Source organism: Harpia harpyja, chromosome 2, assembly GCF_026419915.1.
Source record: "Harpia harpyja isolate bHarHar1 chromosome 2, bHarHar1 primary haplotype, whole genome shotgun sequence".
Taxonomy (NCBI): domain Eukaryota; kingdom Metazoa; phylum Chordata; class Aves; order Accipitriformes; family Accipitridae; genus Harpia; species Harpia harpyja.
The window spans coordinates 77,102,700-77,124,263 of NC_068941.1; the positions used below are offsets into that span (position 1 = coordinate 77,102,700).

General features: G+C 38.7%; 1 protein-coding gene across 8 annotated transcripts in view; it reads right to left on the minus strand.

The window, feature by feature from the left end:
- Positions 1-21,564, minus strand: part of PPP2R2C (protein phosphatase 2 regulatory subunit Bgamma) — a 203,295-nt gene that overhangs the window by 131,298 nt on the left and 50,433 nt on the right. For 2 of the 8 annotated variants that reach the window (XM_052780530.1, XM_052780527.1), the window contains exon 1: positions 12,026-12,612. The exons of 3 other annotated variants lie outside the window; for them this stretch is intronic. Coding sequence is in view for 2 of the 5 variants with exons in the window: in XM_052780533.1 (XP_052636493.1) it covers positions 12,026-12,095 (70 nt within the window). In the remaining 3 variants the exon portion in view is untranslated. Of the gene's footprint in view, positions 1-12,025; positions 12,614-21,564 lie in introns of those variants that run through there. 3 more of the 8 variants (XM_052780526.1, XM_052780531.1, XM_052780533.1) reach the window with 2 other exon arrangements.

Below are 21,564 nucleotides of genomic sequence, written 5' to 3' on the forward strand. Positions count from 1 at the left end.
CAATCAGTTATTTTACAGAAACACAACATCAAAAGTGGACAGTTTTTAAAGCGGCTCACTTCAAAAGAAGAAATGGACCGTCCACGGATATGATCTGGGTAGCCCCAGGAGCTCTGGGGATTCCAAATTGGATAGAAGCTTCAGGGAACTGTTGGGTTATTGCTTTTAAGAGTTATTAGGATGAACAGGTGCTTTGCCTCATCTCTGTTTCTGCCCCACGTGCTACTGTTGCACTCTGTCAATAAACTCTGTTCATCCTTCCATCAGTAAAAGCAGTTTTTGAAAAACAAAATGAAAACACTTAAAGAGAAATCTTCCTGTGTGCCAGCAGAAGGTTTCTCACAGAAAAAGGAACATAAAAAACAATGACTCTTTACATAAATGCATGAGAACCACCACTGACAAGCTAAAGCACAAGACTTCCCCAAATTCCTTGTCCAGGATGAGCAAACTGGTGGAGTTACTATTTTTAGGTGAAACAACTGTGCTCAAGTTTGCTAGAACTGTGTTGCACCTCTTCTAGTGGCAGGTTTCTCCCATGATGGCAGGTCCTTGTTAAAATGTTTAGGTATCTCTTGTTGTCACATGTAGTCAAATCTTATCTAGCTACCTTTTATTGATTTTGGATGTAGATATTAGGACTATTTAACTAATAGATCGTGCTTGCAAACTCTTACAGGGTTTCACTTACACAAGAAAATCTCAGATTTTGGAGTCACAATTTCTGGACTGCATTGCAAAAGGCAAAGAACAGGACCACTTTCATTGTTCAGTTTTGAAAGCAGGCTCTGATATGTCCCTTTATTCCTCCTCAAGCTCAATTATTTGGATTTGATTATTGTGATAGAGCATGTATTTTAGGCATCTTCAGTTAACAACTTGTTAATTCAAATACTGACCCCATTAACCTATGATACAGTCTTTCAAAGAATGTAAAACTGCAGAACTAGTATGCTCTTCTAAGTTATTCTAAATCTGTCAAGCTGCAGAAAGAAACAACATTTTAGAAATGGTAGCTGACAGATGAATATGTCAGAAAAATCAGATTTAAAGACAGTCAAAATGGCTAGTGGTAGCTCTAAAGTTAAAAGTATTTTTAACATAGAAATTTACATTTTAAATCCTGGCAAAATTCAGATAAGGTTTTCTACTTAGCCTTAAAATTTCAAAAGTGTTTGGAATTACTGGATGCATTACTGTCTTGGACAATGAAGATCCATGAGCACAAACCAATTTATGAATGGAGATTTCTGGATCAGAGCTGACCTAGAAAGAGGGACATTAAGAGCTTAGAAATACTTGCAACATTTCAGGAGAGGAAACTGCCAAACTGTATATTTTTTAAAGAAAACTGTGTAAAGTCAATTGCTAACAATAATATGCCAGCCATAACGGCTGAATTCAGTCATTAAAATGTAAAATAAAGGAATAGCTTCCTGTGCTAACCTCAATATAACTACATCTGTCAAGTCTCATCTGTAATAACCAGGCTGGTGTTTGCTCTGTGGAGTCCGAAGCACTAATTCCTCCAATTTACACCAACTTCTTGGCTTTCAGGAACAAAAATCGTTTTCTGTCTAAATATACTTACACTTAACAATCAGAAATTAATCCCTCTGCAAACAATTCTTCGCATTGGCAATCACCTTTGTTAGTAATTATTTATAGTGCAGAAGCATCAAAGCTTTCCGCTTTCAGATTTAACATTACTGCTATCACTACCATTTCCCAGGTATATCCAGGATAACTGTCAAACATTTTTCCAATATACTTATAGCTTGTATTTCCCCCTTGCCTTCTACTGTGCATAAATATTACAACAGCCTTATAAAAGGTTGTTTTGAAGAAGCATTACAGTAAGTATCACTACTATGCTATTTTTTGCAACACTGACCAAAACATTAATGCTTCTTCTGGTGCACATTTAACAGTTTGCATGGAGCAGCAATGGGACCCTGACAACAGACAGCAACTCGGCACCTGTGGAAGTCAGCACTGCTCAGGGCAACCTGTGCTCTCAGGAGCAGGCAGGTCTGGTATTTCCCTCTCTGCTAGCAAGGGACAAATAGCAAGGGACTAGAAACAGGACAAGTTTGATGGCATTTTCTGAACAAGCTGGACTCTTAGGTTGGTGGGCTAACCAGTACCACTTTCACTCTGGTCTCCTCTCTGCTGATACTCCCCCTGTGACGGGACAGGCTCCAACAGTAGCAGAGAAGGAAGGTGGGCAGCCGAGGCTACAGCTTCCTCTGGAGAACAGATTATTTGCTGCCAAGAACCGCATCCACAAGCAGTTTCAAACCAAACCCCAAATTTAAAATACCTTGAAATTAATTTGAAGGCATGAAAAAGCAAAAGAAACATTCTCAGTATTTCAACCTAACCAAAAAACTGGAAAAGATCAACACAACAAAAAACTATTTGTTTATACTCCATACAAATCACGCTCTGCAGTCATTTCAGCAGGACAGTTCAAAGTTTAAGCAACTAAAATCTTTCACTTGGACATAGTGTAAATTCTTGCAGGTAGTCAATCTTAATGTTTAATATAATTAGTTGTTTTGCAATATCATTACTGCTAATGGATGCAACTTACTTGTTCTTAATCTAGCACCTTTTAACATTTACACAGTATCACAAAAGGCCTCTACCTTATATGATCCATTTTCCTGAACTGCAATTGGAAGCACAGAAATGTTGAATCTAACAATTAAGTACATACCTAACCCTGGAAAATAAAATCCATGTCCAAGTAATCCATTTTTCAGAAAACTGCAGCTCATCGCCACCACTGGGGAAGATCAGAAATGGAGGGACACTGCTTCTCATACCCATGGTACAAGGAAAGCTTTGCTCCAGTCATGACCGAGTCTCACTGCCCCATTCAGCAAACACTGACATACATAGACCAAAATAGTCTGTGAATTATATGGGACTTGAAAGACATAAAGCGCCCTACATACAAGCTCTTACTGTCCCATCTCCCAATGCTGAAACTTCTACATAGCCATACTAATACTTCTAGATTCACATTTCAAGCACAGCAACTGGAAGGAATACAGACACACCAGAAAACATGTAGTAGCAGTCATCCACAAAACTTCTGTGAGTGTAACATACATACAAAAGCACGAGTGCACACAACATGCACCAAATCATATTCATAGTGCACCCGAGCAATGAGAAGCACCACCATCCGTATGACCATTACTTGACTCTTAGCATCAGGTGTTCTAGGAATTTCTGTAAGACACATAATAAGTCACAGCTAACTATTGCAAAGACACCGCATATGTGAATTCTGCTTTGAGCTTCACTGCTGTTTAAAGAGAATATACTTGACCTAAATCTTCCATTCAAAAGAAGACTACAGAATACACACCTGACTTCATCTTGTACTGCTTATTCCCGTATCACAGATCTGCATGCAGAAATGGAAGATGTCAAATCAAGCAGGGTGTCAAAATTAACATGTAGCATAACAGTCTTGTGTGCTACCTTGGCAGCCAATGTTGCCCTGCGCTTAGCAGTCCACTGTGCCTATTGGGTGAATTTTACTAATTCATTATTTTTACCAAATTTATTAGTTTAATTTTTCTTTTTATCATATCACGATGTGGAAATAAAGACATTCTAACAGAAATTATTTATGAAATAATGACAGACAGAGTCTGATTTACAGCTATAAATCTGAAAACCCTGGAAAGATTTATTAAAGACCTTGTGCCAAGTTCTATCATAAATTGAAACCTCCCAAAGTTAATAGAAAGTAAGGTTGCATTGACTGGATAAAAGTTTAGAAATAAATTACTGAAAATTGGTGACCAGCTCACTGTTTAAGAACTACTTTTATTCTACATGAAATATTCATTTAAAGTCTTAGATTAGAGAGAAATAAAAATTAAATACAAAGATAAGAAAATAAGCAATCACTTATTTTTAAATGAACACTGATGGTCTTTATTTTTCACTAGAAACTGGCCCAACAAGCAGAGCATGTTATGGCTGCCTTTAATGCAATCAGTACTATCACAGGGCAGCATTAACCTCAGAATTTATGCAAATGATGTTATTTGCACAGTCATGGACTACTTGCAACGCCTGTGTCACATGAACAACAAAATCATTACAAACAAGAAGAATTAAGGTGACAATTAATTAAGTTCTATTCAGACTTGACTTGAACTGGAATTAGAGGATAATAAACCAACTCTCAGTCCTTTACTTTCTTCTGTAATCTGCTCCTAAGTAAAACACACACAAATGTCATTATATTACACATAGATGTTTCCATCTTTCTCTTGTCTTTTTTAAACAGATGAATTGGTAAATATGAAAGAAAAAGCACTGCTATATTTAACAATACAGATCCCAAACCCCTGTCATATTAATAATTCACAAAAGTCACTGAACTGCATGATGTGTTGTGCTGAAAGACTTTATTTGGAATTCAGTTTCTTAATGTACATTTTTATTACTTGTATTTGCACTGGCAAAATACAGTTTGCTCTCATTTGCATTTAGGCAATAAAAATAACAGGTACAATAGTTTTTCAGCAAAGAAACATTCCTGAGAAAAGGAACTCTTACCATATATAAGGCTGCTTTGCTAGTGGGTTTTTTTGTTCTTGGTAAAGAGTTGGGGAACTTTCACCAGGAACCAGTAATATAGACCACATTCATTATTAAAGGCAAGCTTAGCGTTAACCTAAGAACTACATAAATAGTTGGCCAAGTGCCTCAATATGGCTAGAAGTGCGTTTAAAACCCTTTCTTGTTTAAAAAACAAAAAAATCTCCATAATAACTTCCTCTAATTTTCTGAGATAGTTACCTACTCTACCATCTTTTCCCTGGCCAAAACAACTACACTGACACTAGCCAGCAAATACCTTCCCTTCTCTTAGCATATACTCCTCTATACAAAGCCTTACTACGGTGGATGAAATAAACTGTGGAAGGAAGATCTTTGAGACTACTAGTCTCAAAGAAACTACTAACGATGTAGTAACACAACATAAGCAGTAATGATTGATTACCTTTTTATGGCTATAATAAAAGATACTCAGTCCTTTTTCTATTATAAAATATTCAGTGTTATTGTATCGTGTTTCACATTTTAAACTGATGTAAGAACCACATCTATTATTCTCTAAACTCACAATGTAAATATATGATACATTGCTGAAATGTCTGAGGTCTATGTAGAAAACAAAATATATTGCAAAGTACAGGGTTTTTTCCATAATGATGAGTATGCTAAATAAACTGCTCCTGCGGTGAACAATGACACTGAATCTACCTGCATGGTGTTGTTTAGTTTTACATTACTCAATGCTTTTGAATTGTCAGTTTCAATTAGAAGGAAATCTGGCACAGAGAGAGAGCTTGCATAGATCACATTTTACATGTGCATTTTATCTTACACACACACTGTACTGTTGACCTCCTGAACTTCCATTTTTAAGGTTTATATGTAGCTAAATCTATTGCATGTAGTATTTATATAGTTAAATATACTAAAAACATTTCTATTTATAATGTTTCTAGTCCATATTTGTCTATATATCATAGTATACATATGAATAAACTGTATACAGGCTAAATTGCTGAAGCTAACTGGTCTTTTGCTGCCACTCAGACACTGCTGGCACCTGAGAAAAGCCCCAGATTGCTACAGTCAGGTTCTTTTGCAGCTCTGCGTACTTGCTGTCATGGAAGCAGCTTGGCCTGTTTATCATGTAGCTAATATTCTAGACAGTTTTCTTTTGTTAATACATCTTATTTCTCCAGGACCTCTAACACTACACAGCAACTATATATAGTTATTATTTAGTTACCGAGTGGGAGATCATCTGTCAATTATATATGCATGCAAAGAGAGCCAAGGTTACCATTGGTCCCTGAGGGCAAACCAACAAAACCAGCGCTCCAGCATTAGAGATTTATGCCTTTGCAAATGGGGAAGATTGCAACCCAGTTTAGTCACACTTGGTAACATTTTACCAGGTATATGTGACACTGGTGAATAATTGTCACGTGGAGGCATGACATTAAATGGAGATCCAAACCAAGTTAACTCCATGCCTTTTAAGCATGTCCTGCAGCTCAGAGTGGCTTGAAGTGCTCTCTTAGGAGGATGTAACAGTCAGTATTTAAACAAACACCTTCATTGAAGAGGCAGGTCTTTTCAGGAGGCAGTAACAAGTTAACACTAGCATGTCCCTGCTCTCTGGGAATGCTGGGAACAGAAAATTAAGGAACTCCAAGGTCCCAGTCTAGGGTCAACTGTCCTAATCCTACTCCTGATTACGATTTCTTCAGAAAGCAGATTTAGCAAGTAAAATAGAGAGGATGATATTATGAGTGCATAACAGAAGTAGCATGAAAATTGTATCTATGGAGTACTTCGAATGTGTAGCTGGTACTGTATAGTGACAAGCACTGCTGACAGTGTAATTCACTTTGGCTAAATCTATATTGCTTTTTCCAGGCTTGTCTGAATGAATTGCTGCCCCATGTTGCCCATACTGGACGTTGCCTTAAATCTGTGCTATGCAGATCCAAGCTTTGGGTAGTACCAGTGTTTGATTTTTCTGCATGCTGAACCACACATCCAGATGCAGGTTTGAGTGGGTGAGCAAATGTTTCGGGCTTCAGTGCAAGCCAGTGCGACAGCTGTGCTCTAACCCTGCCTCCATGGCTTCTCCCAACTAAGCTGCATGAATAAAGATTACAAAGTCAGCAACGTCACTTGGATGGAATAAACCTTATTAATCCAAATCTTCAAGGCTACCCACAACATTCATCTGAATAGCATTGTGAATGAAAGAAGAACCAAATCCATGCACAAAAAGGCATAACTATATCCTGTTTAACAAGGGGCAAAGTTATGCTTTAACAAGGTTTACCTCTGTTCATACTTGACTTGAGGAAAAAAATAACTAACGCAAGTGACTAGAATAAGAATGAGCAATAATTTCTAGGGTCATTCTAAAACTGTTTCTAAATGAGTTTTGTAAAAAGATAAAAATCATCAATATTCACAACATAAATCCTGCATTGCTAGAGGTTAAGAGAGGAAGAGTTACCTCCTGCACTTTTCTTAATAACCTTGTTACCAGCCATTCTCAGAAGTAAGTGAACAGACTGGATTGATGGTGAGCCTGAGCCAGTAGAGCAGGACCTGTTCGCTATATTCATCCAATATTCTCAGGTAGTCAGCTCTTATTCAAATTATATTTGAGATGTTTATGAAAGACAAGTTCATAACTAAATTTATTCCTGGCAGATTAAAATGGATAATTTCCCTTAACTTTGATTAATAAAGAACAGAGATACTAATTTTAGTTAAGGGGAAAAAAGCCCCCAAAATCTGTGTTCATTATCTGCAGGGGATTTTCTTTTAAAATCATTAGGAAAAAAAAAAGTCTTTTTTCATCCTCTATAATAAACGTTTCACATGGTTATGATTCAATATGTTTTACACTACACTGGTAATTCTCATTATTCTTCAAATATCACATGTGAGTAGGTTAATACACCATTAACATGATTAACTTTTTAATAGAAATTAAGCCATATGGAACCAATCTGCACCATTCGGCCATATAAATGACTAGATAGTGAAGGTCAGCTTCTGCACCTGTGCAACTTCACTGGCTTCACTTGAATTTGCAGGCCTAGACCAAGGGAGGAACCTGACTCTCTCTGGAAACTGAGAGTATAAGCAACTTATCATTTCTTCCCAAAACAGGGATAATCCATAAAGAGGCAGGGATGAATCGATACGCTAGACTTGTCTGCATACGATTTGCAGAACGTCTTCGCCAACACAGAAGCATTTCTCCGGATAAATTTGAGATCATGGAGGTAAATCACATCCTTTAAAACAGTTTGGTAAGAATAGTGAATTTTGTTCATTATTTCTCTGTCAGTCATTAAATCTGTAAAATACACAGTAACTGAATTAACAGTGCAGTTGATCAAAGGAGCAGTACCGTTGTTTCCCACAACTTTTTGCCCGCCCCTGCCAGGAATATAGCAACCATACCACACAATTCACTGTTCTGAATCAGATCCTGCGTGGCTAATCCCAAGGTCCTGAGACAGCAAAGCACATCAGCAGTCCTGTCAGTTTTAGCGTTAATCTTAAGCACAGGTAACGTCAAGGGAACTCCCAGACTGAAGGACATTCTCTGCCCCCAAAAGCACACAAGCCTTTTCCCTCCTTTATCTCTTCCCCCAACTCACTGTCCACAATTTTCTTGCCATCTCCCCTAACAGACTTAGCCTGTAAGTAACAAAGGCTCACGTTTCTCCCGTCCAGCCCACCTTCTTTCCCATGTTACACCGTGCCTCTCCTCTCTTCTCAGTTCTTCTGAAGGTGTTGTGGAAATAAAACATTTTACTGACCCAACGCCTCCTGGGCAGCTGGTTCCCACAGCAGGGTTGCAAAAGGCAATAAAGATAAAACACAGCTCGGCAATGAATCACAAGCCTGAACAGATCTCAGAGGTCATCTAGCCCATCCCTCTGCCCCACGGGAGGCTCAGCTATCCCCATGTCATTTCTTACAGACATCTATGTCACCTGCTTTTAAAAACTTCAGTAATAGAAACTACACAAGCTCCCTAGGCAATATATCCCTGTGTTTCACCACTTTCACATAAAAAAGTTCAATCTTTCCTCACAGGTCACATTTTCTAGGCCTCAGGTCTTTCTCCTCCCTTTCTTTACAAGTCTTGTCAGGTCTTTTCTGTTTTCCCCATACAAACAACTCCAATTAAAGCAGTTTCCTTCGAAAACCACTTTTGAAAGTGATTGTTGAAAAACTTACTGTATATTGCTGCTGGAATTAAATTGCCTTTTTCCATTGTACAACTATAACATACTTTTAAGACTTACAATGACAAAATTATTCAAGTCCTGCTTGTTTTATTGCATTGGTTTTATTGCAGATATGCATATGTAACAGGAGAAACAAGTCCAGGTAGTCACTGTTGTCATATGTGTCTCTAACACCTATTACCAGAAACAGTATAACGTCAACAGTAAAGCATCAACCATCAAATCAAGACATTTTTGAGATTTAAAAACCAATTCCATTTTCCATAGTCAAGGTAAAGTCATGTTTGATACAGATAACCCCAATGTTACAAAATAATGACCTATCAAAGAGATTAAATTCAACTTTGCTCAAGCAAGCAGTTTCATTAGGAACACTCTCGGTCCACTAGCGAGAGCAGAGCAAATCAGATTTGGCTCACAGTTTTCCTATACCCTGTGAATTCATATGTCATCTGATTTTTTGGGGGGTTGGGGGTTTGTCTGGGTTTTTTTTTAAATCACTGAAGAAGTAAAAGAGGAAGAGAACTAAAGCAATACTACAGTTAACCCCCATCTTCTTGATCATTGTTGGCTTTACTTTCCTCAGGACACAGAGAGAAAAAAGTGCATATAAAGGTCAGAAATACCTCCTTTTGTAAATTACTTTAGTCTACTGCATGAAGCAGCAAGGACAGAGGACATCCCTTACCAAGATTTTAAAACTCTGAAAAAAGAAGATAAAGTTGTATTTATTCACAGACAACAATGAATCAGTAACTTCTCTATACACTGGATACAATATAAAGTATTTCTTTGTTTTAAATAGTGGATTACCAAGGCCAAAGACACCCCCCCCCCAAAAAAGACTTGGGTTTGGCCCCAATGAAATTATTTTCCAATATAACAAAGTAACACATTACTGCCTGCAACTGCATTTCCATATGTATGTTACTATCATACATGCAGCACTAACATATCATAGGGCCAAATGCAAGGACTGTGAAAGGACTTCAGGCCTTTACAGATAAGAAGTGTTAAAGGTTGTTTCATGAAGCCAAATCTTTACACAAAATTTAAAAAAAAAAAAAAGGGAACAAAACAGAACAAACAAAACATTTTAAGCACCGGTTTAACTTATATATTCATTATGCATTTTAAACAAAGTAAATCAAGGAGAAATGAAAACTTGTGATGGTCCTCTTTGAGCTGAAGGTGTCCCTGGAAAAATTTCACAGATAAATCCATTCCCTCATGATTTTCATGGTCTTTTAAAAGGCGTGGCAATGTCAGGTGTAACAGATATGAAGAATTTTATTACAGCTGACCAACTGAGCATTCCCAAAAACATTACACTAGTCAGAGCTGAAGAACTAACACTTTGCTACTGAAGGTTTCCCATACTTCATCTACCTCAAAATCAGATGTCAGCATATTTCATGACAACTTCTGATCACAGGGAAAATAAAATACAGGCCAACATTGATATTCCAGGTATATTTTGACCCATTTCAGACAAGCCACTCCGTGGGCAATCACAGAAGAACATCCAGTCCTTCTGATCAAAATATCAAGTGAAGATAAAACAGAGAAAATCTAACACTTGCATCAGCAGTGTCCCCAAAAATACTAAAAATCTCCATCTGATTTTTAAAACACCCATAACATAAAAAACAGAATATTGATTTGCAAAATCCACAAGGGCTTCTTTTCCTCAGATTACAAAACTGACAGACTTGAAAGTCCAAATTTTAACATAGCTGCACATGCCCATTAAATATACATCTGAATCTCAACATGTAGCAAGTACACTGCAGTAATTATATTGTTCGTTTTGCAGAATCTAAGGCATAAATTTATAAATTTAAGACAAAGTTTCTTCAAATGTTATTACAGGTGACTACACCTCAAAACATAAATCATCATTCAGACAAAAAGCATTAACCAAAAATTCAAAACAAATTAAAAAATGCACTGAAACATGAACCAGAATGCAAAGAATCTCCTAGAGGCAAGATTAGCAAACAATTACGCCAGCCAGTGGTAACAGTTACAGTACACAGCATTTTTAATTTTTCTTCTGAAAAATCTGCTTTGTGTTCCCAGTATGGCAAAATCATCCTGCTGTTTTCCACATTCTAAAAAAATGCAAATCATCAATAATCGAGAAAGCATCAGCTGATCACATTTCAGGATGCAGCATGGGAGTATTAAGTGACTGAGCATTGACCAAATGACGACAGAATCTGGAGACTGAGTCTCAAGTAGTATTGGTTGACCCTGATGTTAAGTATGTTCATATTATATAAGCCTACACTGAAGTACTGTTTCTGCTGCTGGAAAGTGCTGTTAAAACTCTGCACACACAAATATATTTGCAAAGTCAAACACCTACAAATACATTTCTCCTGTTCAATCAATCAATCAATCTTAAAATGGCCTGCTCTTAGACCAACTTTCTGGCAAGGAAATATGGATCGGTACCTGACCCAACCATTTCACTGGTCTCAAGGTAATTCTCTCAGCATTTAATGTGTGTCACCTGCAGAAAAATTCCTTTTTATGTAATAAGCTACCAGCCACTGAATGATTTAAAATGAAGGTACATTTTCTTTTCTCATGTACCTTGCACATACACAGAGGATGGAAAGAAGGCAGCAGTATTTCAAATGATGATGCTTACATATCCCTTCTAAACATATACGGTTCTCTGGGGAACAATCAACTCAGCAATGTCTGTGATGCTCAGGCTATAATTACCAAAATGAGATGCATAACCTTTATTACACCAGCAAACAGGTAACTTTACAGATTATTTCTCTCACTTTAGCACTCTCAAATCTTTCATCTTTTTTTAAGTAATCAACTGCTTCCAATCTTCCACATTGCAGCTACTGTGCATTCAATGCCAGGTGCTGCACACCTCACTAGCAGAAACTCAGCACAATGCAAGACCTTCTTCAGCCCATATAGTTTCATATACTGCTGTAGCATGACATAATGCCTTTGGGATTTAACAAATTCAAACAGATTCTGTTGCTATATCACAGAGAAAAACGCCTTGAAAGTCTCCCTGTTTTAAAAAAAAAAAAAAAAAAAAAAAAGAAGAAAAGGAACAGCCTACATCTCCAAACATGACAGTGCACTCCTGGCATAGAATATGCAACGCAAGAAGAGAATAATGACAGTATTTATGTTACCTTCAGTCACATAGTTGTGGTCTCGAAGAAAGCTGTGGTTAATTTTTCGTGTGTCCGTGTCCTCGCCCATTTACAGCAGGATTACTCAGCATGCCTATCCGCAGTGGACTGATAGCATCAGCAGAGGTCGTCACAAGAGCACCATCCATGCTGCCACTGCCTAGCAGAGGCGGAGAACACACTGGGCTACTGAGCACAGCATAATGAGAGCTAGTGATGCAGCACAGATTTGGGGGTGGGAGGGGGGTGGGGGGGCGAATAACGATCGGAAAAAAAAAAGAAAAAAAAAGAAAGAAAAAGAAGTAATGGGAGAAAGACGGAGGGAGAAACGGCTCCGATAAATTATGAATGCAGAAAGCCAGTAGGGAGCTTGCGTGGAGGGAATACAGGCACTTCTCCCGCAGTTAAAGAATAACCCAATTGTTTAGTCAGGTACTCCTTAAACAAGTGCCCACGCAGAGTCTCCTCCAAGTGCCTGCTGCTGGGGATCTTGCTGGATGCTGTGAAGTGGCAATCAGCGTACTGCAGCAAAACCCGCCCGGCGACGGGCTCCGGTTGCTGTTGCTGCTACTGCTGTCATATGCCTGTGCTGCATCAGAGCAGGCCCCTCCCAGTCAGCCGCTCGCTGCCCAACCGCACAGGATCTGCATGTAGTAAAGTGAAAAATGAGGCTGCAGGTAATTATTTTAGCTCTTCTGCTGGTAAGACGGGCAACGAAGAAAATTCAGGGAGGGGACGAGGGAGAAAAAACTTCGAGTTGCTTAAATGGGTTTGCATCGACACGTACTGCACGCTAACGCGTAGCCACGATTTTGTGCTAGTTGATACTGTCATACGCAGCGAAAGCAACAGTCGTTCGATGTCAGCCTGTATAAATACTACTGAAATTGCCAAGTATCTGCCTGTGCAAATGGAATCGTTAGAGGGAAGGCAACCATTCGGAACAAGTAAGATAAAATAACTGTTATTTACACCCCCCACCCCCCCCCCCAGTTTTGTAGATAAAAGACAAATTACAAAGTCTGGAAAAAATGAGGGCCAGGAAACAATCTCTGTGGCTTCCCTGTACAGGAAAGGAAAGCTGGACAAAGGGAACGTTTGCAGGTCACGGGGTTTTGTTAAACCTGCTACTTTCATTCACTGCATTATCCCATCACCTTGGGAAAGCAATGTTGAAATCTACACTCAGAAACAGGAAAAAAAGTAGAAGAGGAAAATTACTCACTTGCATTACAAAATAAGGCTTGTTCTTTAGTCCAAGTGTTTAACGGCTTATATTACAGCAAAATTCTTTCAACTGAACAAGCAGTTTCCTTAAGCTTTCAGTATCTGTTCATGAAACCATGAACTGTTTGCTGCAGAAAGCGCATATTCTGAAAAGGTATAAGCACCACTGAAGTTTAGACATTTGAATACAAAACAAATGGCTGTGTACCAAAACCACCACTACAGCATGAAAAGGGAGTACACAATCACAAAACCAATTTAGAGGAGAGAAGGACAGTCCTGTGGTTTAGGCCCTGGAATTGAACACAAAAAATACAATTCACTTGTCAGCATTACTACAGCACTTTGTGTAATCCTGCATAAATCTTGCACAGTTTTTTTGTTTTGTTGGTGTTTCTTTTTAATGAAGCTAGGACATACGGTTCTTGAAGGTAAATTCAAGTACCCTGCTATTACTGTAAAACAGGCATGTGACTCTGGAAAAAATAGAGAACTATGTAAAAACCTACCCAGGGATAAACATCTAATTTCAGGATGAAGTAAGATTGTGAGAGAAAGAAGACTAGCAGCGCAATGACCTTCTTCCCCTTCTCACTGATAAAGCAAAATAAAACAGAACCATCTTCAACCTGGCAAAAGTGAATACTATAAAATCTTCACATTTGAGAAGGTGGGAAAGTAGAATAAGTTATTCAATACTTGCACCTGTATAGAACACATTTTATTTATATGCAGCTTTTGTAGGTGACGATCCTAGAAATGTTATTTCTGCACTGAGAGCATCAGTCAATACTGTGGTGGTATCGGCAGCTCTCACTGCCTGCCCTGTCTTCATTCATTTGCTGCCTTTGCCCATGCTTGTTCACGTACCAAATCCTTTCAACTTCAGGATATCCTGTCTGCTTACACACTGGTACCATCCACTTTTCGAGGCTGTGCACAAAACCCATTCTCTTTCTCAGTTTAGAGGGTAAGCATGCCAGCAGCAACACCAAACAAACCAGGACCTGCTGCCGCCTCACGATTGGCAACATTTTCTTTATGGATATGCATGGCCTGGTACATAGCTGAAGTCTTAGGTACAAAGTGGTATCCCAAAACAAGGATCCAGCCCTGCCAGCAGCTTTGGGCAGACCATCCCAAAGTCTACTATTCTGAACATTCTACCTGTTTATTGGAAGCAAGTACAGCATAAATACTTGATGACAATACTAGCTACAGTTCAGAAAGTAACTGTGAGAGCCTGTAAACATAATGAATGAGAAAATACACCTAGAATTTGATTGAAATGAGAAAGGAGGCCTTGCAAATACTGATATTTATTTTGTATAAAATGACCCTAATCTATGCGATGGAGCTGGATTATTTTGCCCTTCTCTGCCACATTGTTACATCATCTTGGATTTGTTCTTCCAAAGACAAAAGGGTCTCTGAGCAATACACACTGCACATAACATCCAACTTCGCTGAAGTCGGTGGCAAAGAGTACAACAAACAGCAAGTTTATACTCAACTATTTAACACCATGGTTAGACCAGTCTGGCTCAAGAAGGCACTTCCCTTCAGCATCTGTGCAGGAGACAGTCAAACTGTCTGGTCTTAGAAAAATAACCTAGATGCTTCTGTTAGGAACCTAAGCTCCCTATATACTCAGTGTAGCTTCTGGAGGGCAGTTAAGAGTATCTGAATCAGAAACCTCTCTTTCTCCATTTTGTATGTTGGATGCTTAAGTTTCTCAGTCAGGCACCCAAGTTAGACACGCAGCATTAGAGAGTGTGGATTCCTCTGTGGAGGTAACACTGAGCAGCTTTCTCACATTGCTATGATGACTGCTGAAACTGGAAGAAATGTCACCTTGCAGGGCATTTGATCCCCAAAATCAAGGAACACAGTCGAGTAAAAATGCATAGGAATAATTTATATCTACAAACATACGGAAAATGAACACGTGTTCTCTCCTTTCCAAGAAAAAGAATTCTATAGAAGATTTATTATTGAAAATAAATAGATAATAAATTATGTGAATGATGTGTAAAGTCTCAAAAAAGCCACACTGACAGTCTGTGAAAAAACACTGCAAATCATTTTCTTTGTAAACACCTCTAAATTTCTGTGACCAGGGTGTCTGCAATTTCTACAGTGCCTGACAGAACGTTCCTGCCCTTCCACATAAGCTCACCAATCATTGCCTCTTATTTGTCCTCAATCCGTCAAAACTTTGTGATTTCTATGGTCTATCATTTTAAGCCTCCTCCCCTTATTTGTTAGGTGTAATTTAAGCAGTTAAAGGTGTTTTCATTTTTTCTAGGAGCCAAGTGGATATTTTTTTGTGAAGTCAAAATAACAACTCCCATCCAGAGATAATTTTCTCCTCTTACCATTTGAATTAGAGAGGTTCATAGACAACTTCTTAGGCGTCACATCTGGGTCAGATCATGCTTACCTTGTTCTTCCCACTTTTAAGTTAAAAAGATCTCATAAGGAGGAATGGAATGAGGAGGAAGCCTTTAACAAAAACACTAGACAATATTCCTAGTGTGCATGCAAATGCTTTCCCCAAGATTATAAGCCAAATCCTTACTATGTGGCAAATATTAGTAGTCCACTGACTTAAGTAGGTCAGTTCACATGAGAAAGATAAGCAAAATTCTGCTCTAAATTTGTAGCGCAATGCAAATTTGTGAGACGACGTTTGCAGATAACTAGCTGTGCCATTTTAAAATGCTACTTATTATCAATCCCACAAATAACCTACGTAATTTGATCTGGTCAAATATCCAGGGAGAGGGTGGGGGGAAAGGAACCTTTGATCAAAAACTTATTAGTTATTTGTACTTTCACAGTAGCTCACAGTCCTACTCATAAAACAACCCACTAATTGAGCTGAATACTGTACAAACACAGAAATAAAAGAGTGCCATATCCTAAAGAATTTACAAGCTAACTATAAAACGGAAGAGCTATATACAGATCAGCAGAGGCATTTAAGTAAACAGTGAGTCCGTAATGAGGATGGAGTCCTGGTTTTTGAGCTTTCTTCAAAAGAAGGTCATCAGAGACTTTGTGGAGAGCAGCAATAAACAAAAACTGAATTCAAGGGACTGAAAAATAACTGCATAACAAGAACAAAGCAAGCTTAGAGGTAAAAGGAGGAAGACTGGCTAGCACGTCAAGGGCTTTTTTTTTCTCCTCCCTGAAGATGGAAGAGACTAAGCATATTAAAATGCATTCTAAAGAGTAAGATGTTCAGTGAAAGTGTCAGTGGAGAGTGAGAGGTAAGGAGGAAAGTAAACAACAAGGGCAGGCATGACACAGATACCAATTCAGACTGTGGGTGTCAGTAAGAAAATAGAAGAGTTAAATGGAGCACAGAAAACAAAAAGTGGATCTGTACCAGGAGGAGAAAAACCTGATATGATAGGGAAACAAAATAATTTGAGGAGAGGAAGAAACCTGTACTTCACTTTGTCAGAGCTTTGGGGAGAAGGATTGGAGAAAGGGGAAGGTAGAGAAAGAAAAAAGGAAGGAGCCAGAAGTTGAAGCAGGAGGCAGCCAGTACCCTGAGGAAGGAATCAAACCTAGAAAGGATAAAAATAGAATTGAGAATGTAAGATTTGGCAACAGTGTAGCCTAACAGTGGTAAGGAATTGAAGAAGATGAGAACAAATCTGTGGCTGAATGACTGTTGATCATGTCTGCTCATTGCATTTTCACCAGGAAGCTCTGCAGCATGAGAGAGGGAGGAATTAGGTGTTAGAAGGCAATCGGTCCTGAGGGCACCTGCATGATCCTATTTATAAACACCTGTTGAATGCTTGGCTGTCCTGCTTTGCTCCTGCAGAACATTTTTGTTCTTCTCTTAAACACATTCTCCCAAAGAGCTTCTATTTAGCTTTGTCAGACACTTAATGCACAGCCTTTAATAATTTAAACTCTCAATATCTGAAATAGAGCATCATCAGGTACTCCAACTCTCTGTTTTACTGCCCCCAAATTCATCACTCTATCTGAATCAGAACAATTAAGCTTGAACTGCAATTGAAAGAAACAGTGGTTGAATACTTAAATATTTTCTTTGTCTAACAAAACTTTTTATATACAGATCATTCTGTACTTAATTTAGTAAAACACAATGCTTTAAATGAAATGGAACTGAATTTTGAATTAGCACAGAACTTTAAATTAATTATTTTTGAAGAACAAGAGATTTAAAGCACTGTGATAGTAAAAAAAATCCTTAGAAGTTACACAAATCACACCAAAAGCAGACCATCTTAAAATATTACCTTAATTTAATGTTTGTGAAGTCAGTGGAGGTTTTTAAGCGCTTTGAAAGAATTTGCTTCTAACCATATCCTAACATCTGCAAACTGTGTGAAACACTGCAAAGTCTCTCTTCTCATCTTGAAATCGAATAAGGTAATACATACAATTAGTCAGCTACAGAAAAACTACAACAAAATATTTAGCTAATCCTTTGCGGTTATATTTCATTGCAATTGAATTTGCTCACCAAAAGAGAATATTTATGAGCCAGATGTTCTTTCCCTTTATGCATATCTAGTTTATGTACAGAGATGTTAAACGCTTAGCTACTGACTGCTCCAGTTAGGCCATCAGCAAATTAGCTTTGCTGATTATTTATTTATTCATGATGTCCAGGAAAATAAGATTATATAGTACAGTCATACTCCTGTTCAGAAATACTGGAGCTCATTGGCTGCCTTTCATTTAAAAGGATAAAGCAACAAGGAATTATAATGTGATAAAAAGCTACTCCCCTAGTCTTCCTCCAACCCTACTCAGCATGACAGAGAAGGGACTCAGAGCTCTAAGCCAGAGATAAGATAGAAAATCCACTCCCTTCAGTTTGAGTAGTTTTACTTCTCGCTATTTGAGAATGTTAACTTTAAAATAGTGGTTTTCTCTGCTATCTAGTCCTCTCTTAGTACTTCTATCCAGAATGAACATTCACTTTGGATCATACCGTCCCCTATATTTGAGACTAGATCTACATTGCAAATTGCAGCAGAAATACCCAAGCTAACTTCAAACAAGTTAGATCTTAGAAACAGTCCAGCCCTGATGGCAGAAACCTCAGCACGAGCTGTACACCTTGGAGTTACCCCACATGCGATTAAAGTAGCAATGGTACAAACATCTTTCCACCATTGCGTGTTTTGAAGACAGTCAAATACATCTCATTCCATGATGCTTACTTGCCAAGGAATTAATCTAATAGCTTTGTGATAGTAATGAGTGTATCATAAATGACTGATAAGAGTTTGCCTTAAAAATAAGAATCTGTATGCCCATACATTTCTGAATAGTCTTCCTTATATTTGTCTAATAGCCAGCTATAACATAATACACAGCACTACCGTGCAATTCCATTTTTTATGTTGACAGCTAAACAAAAATAGATACTGCCAAAAGTTAACAAAAAAAGAAATAAATGGAAAATTATATCAATCATAGCTCTGAACTAAAAAGTAAATAATTTTGTCTTATTCTAACACCTCAACAGTAACTGTTTAGAATCTTTACATTTATAGCATTTAATTTATATTTCAATACACACTCTTCAGTTACTGTATATTAAATTGAATATTTAGTATTAAAAATTATGATGTAGCCCAACAATTTTGAAAAAACTAATGACTGCTAGCACAGTTGGAAAATATTCTATTAATGGGGAATATTCACAATGGGGAAGTTTCTTCAACACACTACCTTTTGCTGTGTTAAACCTAAAAATAACACCTCCTCAGAAGAAATAATTTATTTTTAGCCTACATACCCTAGACACAGAATAAAACTAATGCCTCCCAGAAGCCGGCAATTTTGGAAAGCAAGCAATTAAAAATCATCATCAAGTAACTTAAATTACAGAAGCCAACTTCCTTCAACATCTTTTACCCTATCTGTTCTGGTGAACACTGCATAAGGATCCTTAGCAGAGTCAGTGCCACTTTAAGGTTTGCAGAAAGCCAAAGCACAGGATGAACTGAATCCACACCATGCTCATAGTTTTTCATACAGGAACCAGCGGTTTTGCTCTTCTTTTTTGTGGTGTGCTGGTGATAGTGGTGGAGCTAACCAATATGGAGAGCTCTGGGCCTAATTAAATGATCTTTTCCAAAACTGAGAGAATGCAGCCAGGATATTTGGACATAACGGTTCCTGCAAGAAGTCCCCCTGAGGCAGAACAGATGCCCTGAGCTATGACATCCCTGTGCCCCCAGGATGCTCCCCTGTGATACAAGCTTCTCTCTAGGGCCACTGTATCACTTTGGGTGGGAAGCAGTAGGCTTCCCCATCCTACCACAGCAGCTGCATATGCCATGGCCCTCTCCTAGCTCCATAATGGCACGTTAACCTGCAGCCTGGCAACCCTACACTAGGCACTGCTTTCAGGTGTTCCCTTCAGAGAAAGGAAGAAATTGGAAAGATTGGAAAGACAGTTTCCTATCTACTGGCTTGGGTCCAGTCAGAGCAAGCCTGCAGCCGAAGAGCCGGAGCTACCAGGCAGAAGTCATAGCAGCATTTGGCAATGGGGAAAAGTGCAGAAGGGCCCAAATCCTGCGAGCTCATAACCTTGGATGGCACGGAAACACTGTATTATAGACAGCGATTGCATCTTTGCCCCGTCCTTTAGTGGTTTAAAATCACATCTAAACCAAATCCTGCAATCTATCAGCTAATGAGCGCAAGGAACCAGTTAACAAGATCGTGAAGAAATTGCAGTCAACATGAACAGAGTGAGTTCTGCACACTCTAGGGGCAAGTTTTCATTTGGTGAATTTCAAAATAGCATTAACAGATTCCAGCAGGATCTAGGTTTAGCTAGAGAAATGGAAAGCAAGGTTGAAAAATGACAGGGGAAGGAAAAGCAGAAAGAACAGGCAAGATGCCAAAAGGAGAAGCTGGAAGTTTTCCCAGAACTTACTAATTTGGAGATTAAACCTGCTCAGTGACTGCAGCAGGAATGGGAAGAGTGGTCCAAAGGAAAGAGCACGGGATGGGGAATCAAAGACCAAGCACTAATTCTGTCTGTGAGGCTTTAGCCAGGTCATTTACCTTCCTTGTGCTTTTTCACTCTTCCACTGCCTTGCCTATTTAAACCAAAAATTACATGGGCATAAACACTGTCTTCCCTACTACAGTCATCAAATGAAGACTGATGCACGACCTGTGCGCAATGCCGATACTTATGAGACACTGTTCCCTAGCTAATAAAGCTCATCTGTTCCTAAAACAAACTTCTGTGTCCTCTAAAACGTTAGGCAGATTTACTCCACTGCAAACAGCACCACAGAAAAAGATAATGTAGAAACCGCAGCCTCCTAGAAGAAGGGTTCAATATGAGTCCCACATAGAAAACCTATCCATCACTGACAGGGCCTGTCACTGTGCCAAGCAAGCCAGGCACACTGATGGACAAACAAAACTGGAGCCTGATAAGGAAGGCAGGGTTGGGGAGAAGTGTTGAAACTAATGCTTCCAACTTAGCCTCTACTTTCAACAGTAGTTGAACCTTCAACAGAGGTTACTCTGCTCCCAAGTTTCTCAAACTGAAATACAAATACAAATACATTCCAAACAAGAAATATTATGTTGGGCTTGGTATCATTGCATTACATGCTGGAGAAAGCATACTACTCATTTTGCAAATTTAGTTTAGTTTTATAAATACTTTACACAGACGTTAATTAACTCAAATCCTTATAGCATCACTTGCATGCTGCCTCATACCTAGTATATGAGGCAGCATGTACCTTGTTACCACTGTCTGGTACGTATGGGACACTTTTTCTCTAAAGTGATACCCACGATAGCATCCTCTCTCTGAATTACCCTACAACATCAGCAACTCACTACCATGTTCTACTGTTGTGCAGGGGAGAAAAACTTTTTAAATGTACACCTCTACATGCAAGCCTATAAAATTGTGATGCATGCAGTTTATTCATACTAACATTGTTATTACATCCTCCTATGCACACAGAAAGCAGGAAATGTATCCATGCTACTAAAAAATGATGAACCTGCAAAGCAGCAATAGGTCCTAAGAAGGATAGCTAAAATCCTGCTGGAAAGGGCTGGAAATCATGAAGGGAAGATGTTTCAGTGGCTGCTCATGATGAACGGATCACAGGCACCAGAGCACGCAGCACTAGAGGTTGCTGGTGGGTACTGTCACAATAGTAGAGCCTCAGGAGCTGAACTGCCTGCTGTCTCCCAGGCACTTCACCCAGCACACTGTCAGAAATGGTTTCTAGACAAGAACTATCACTCCATAGCCAAGCGAA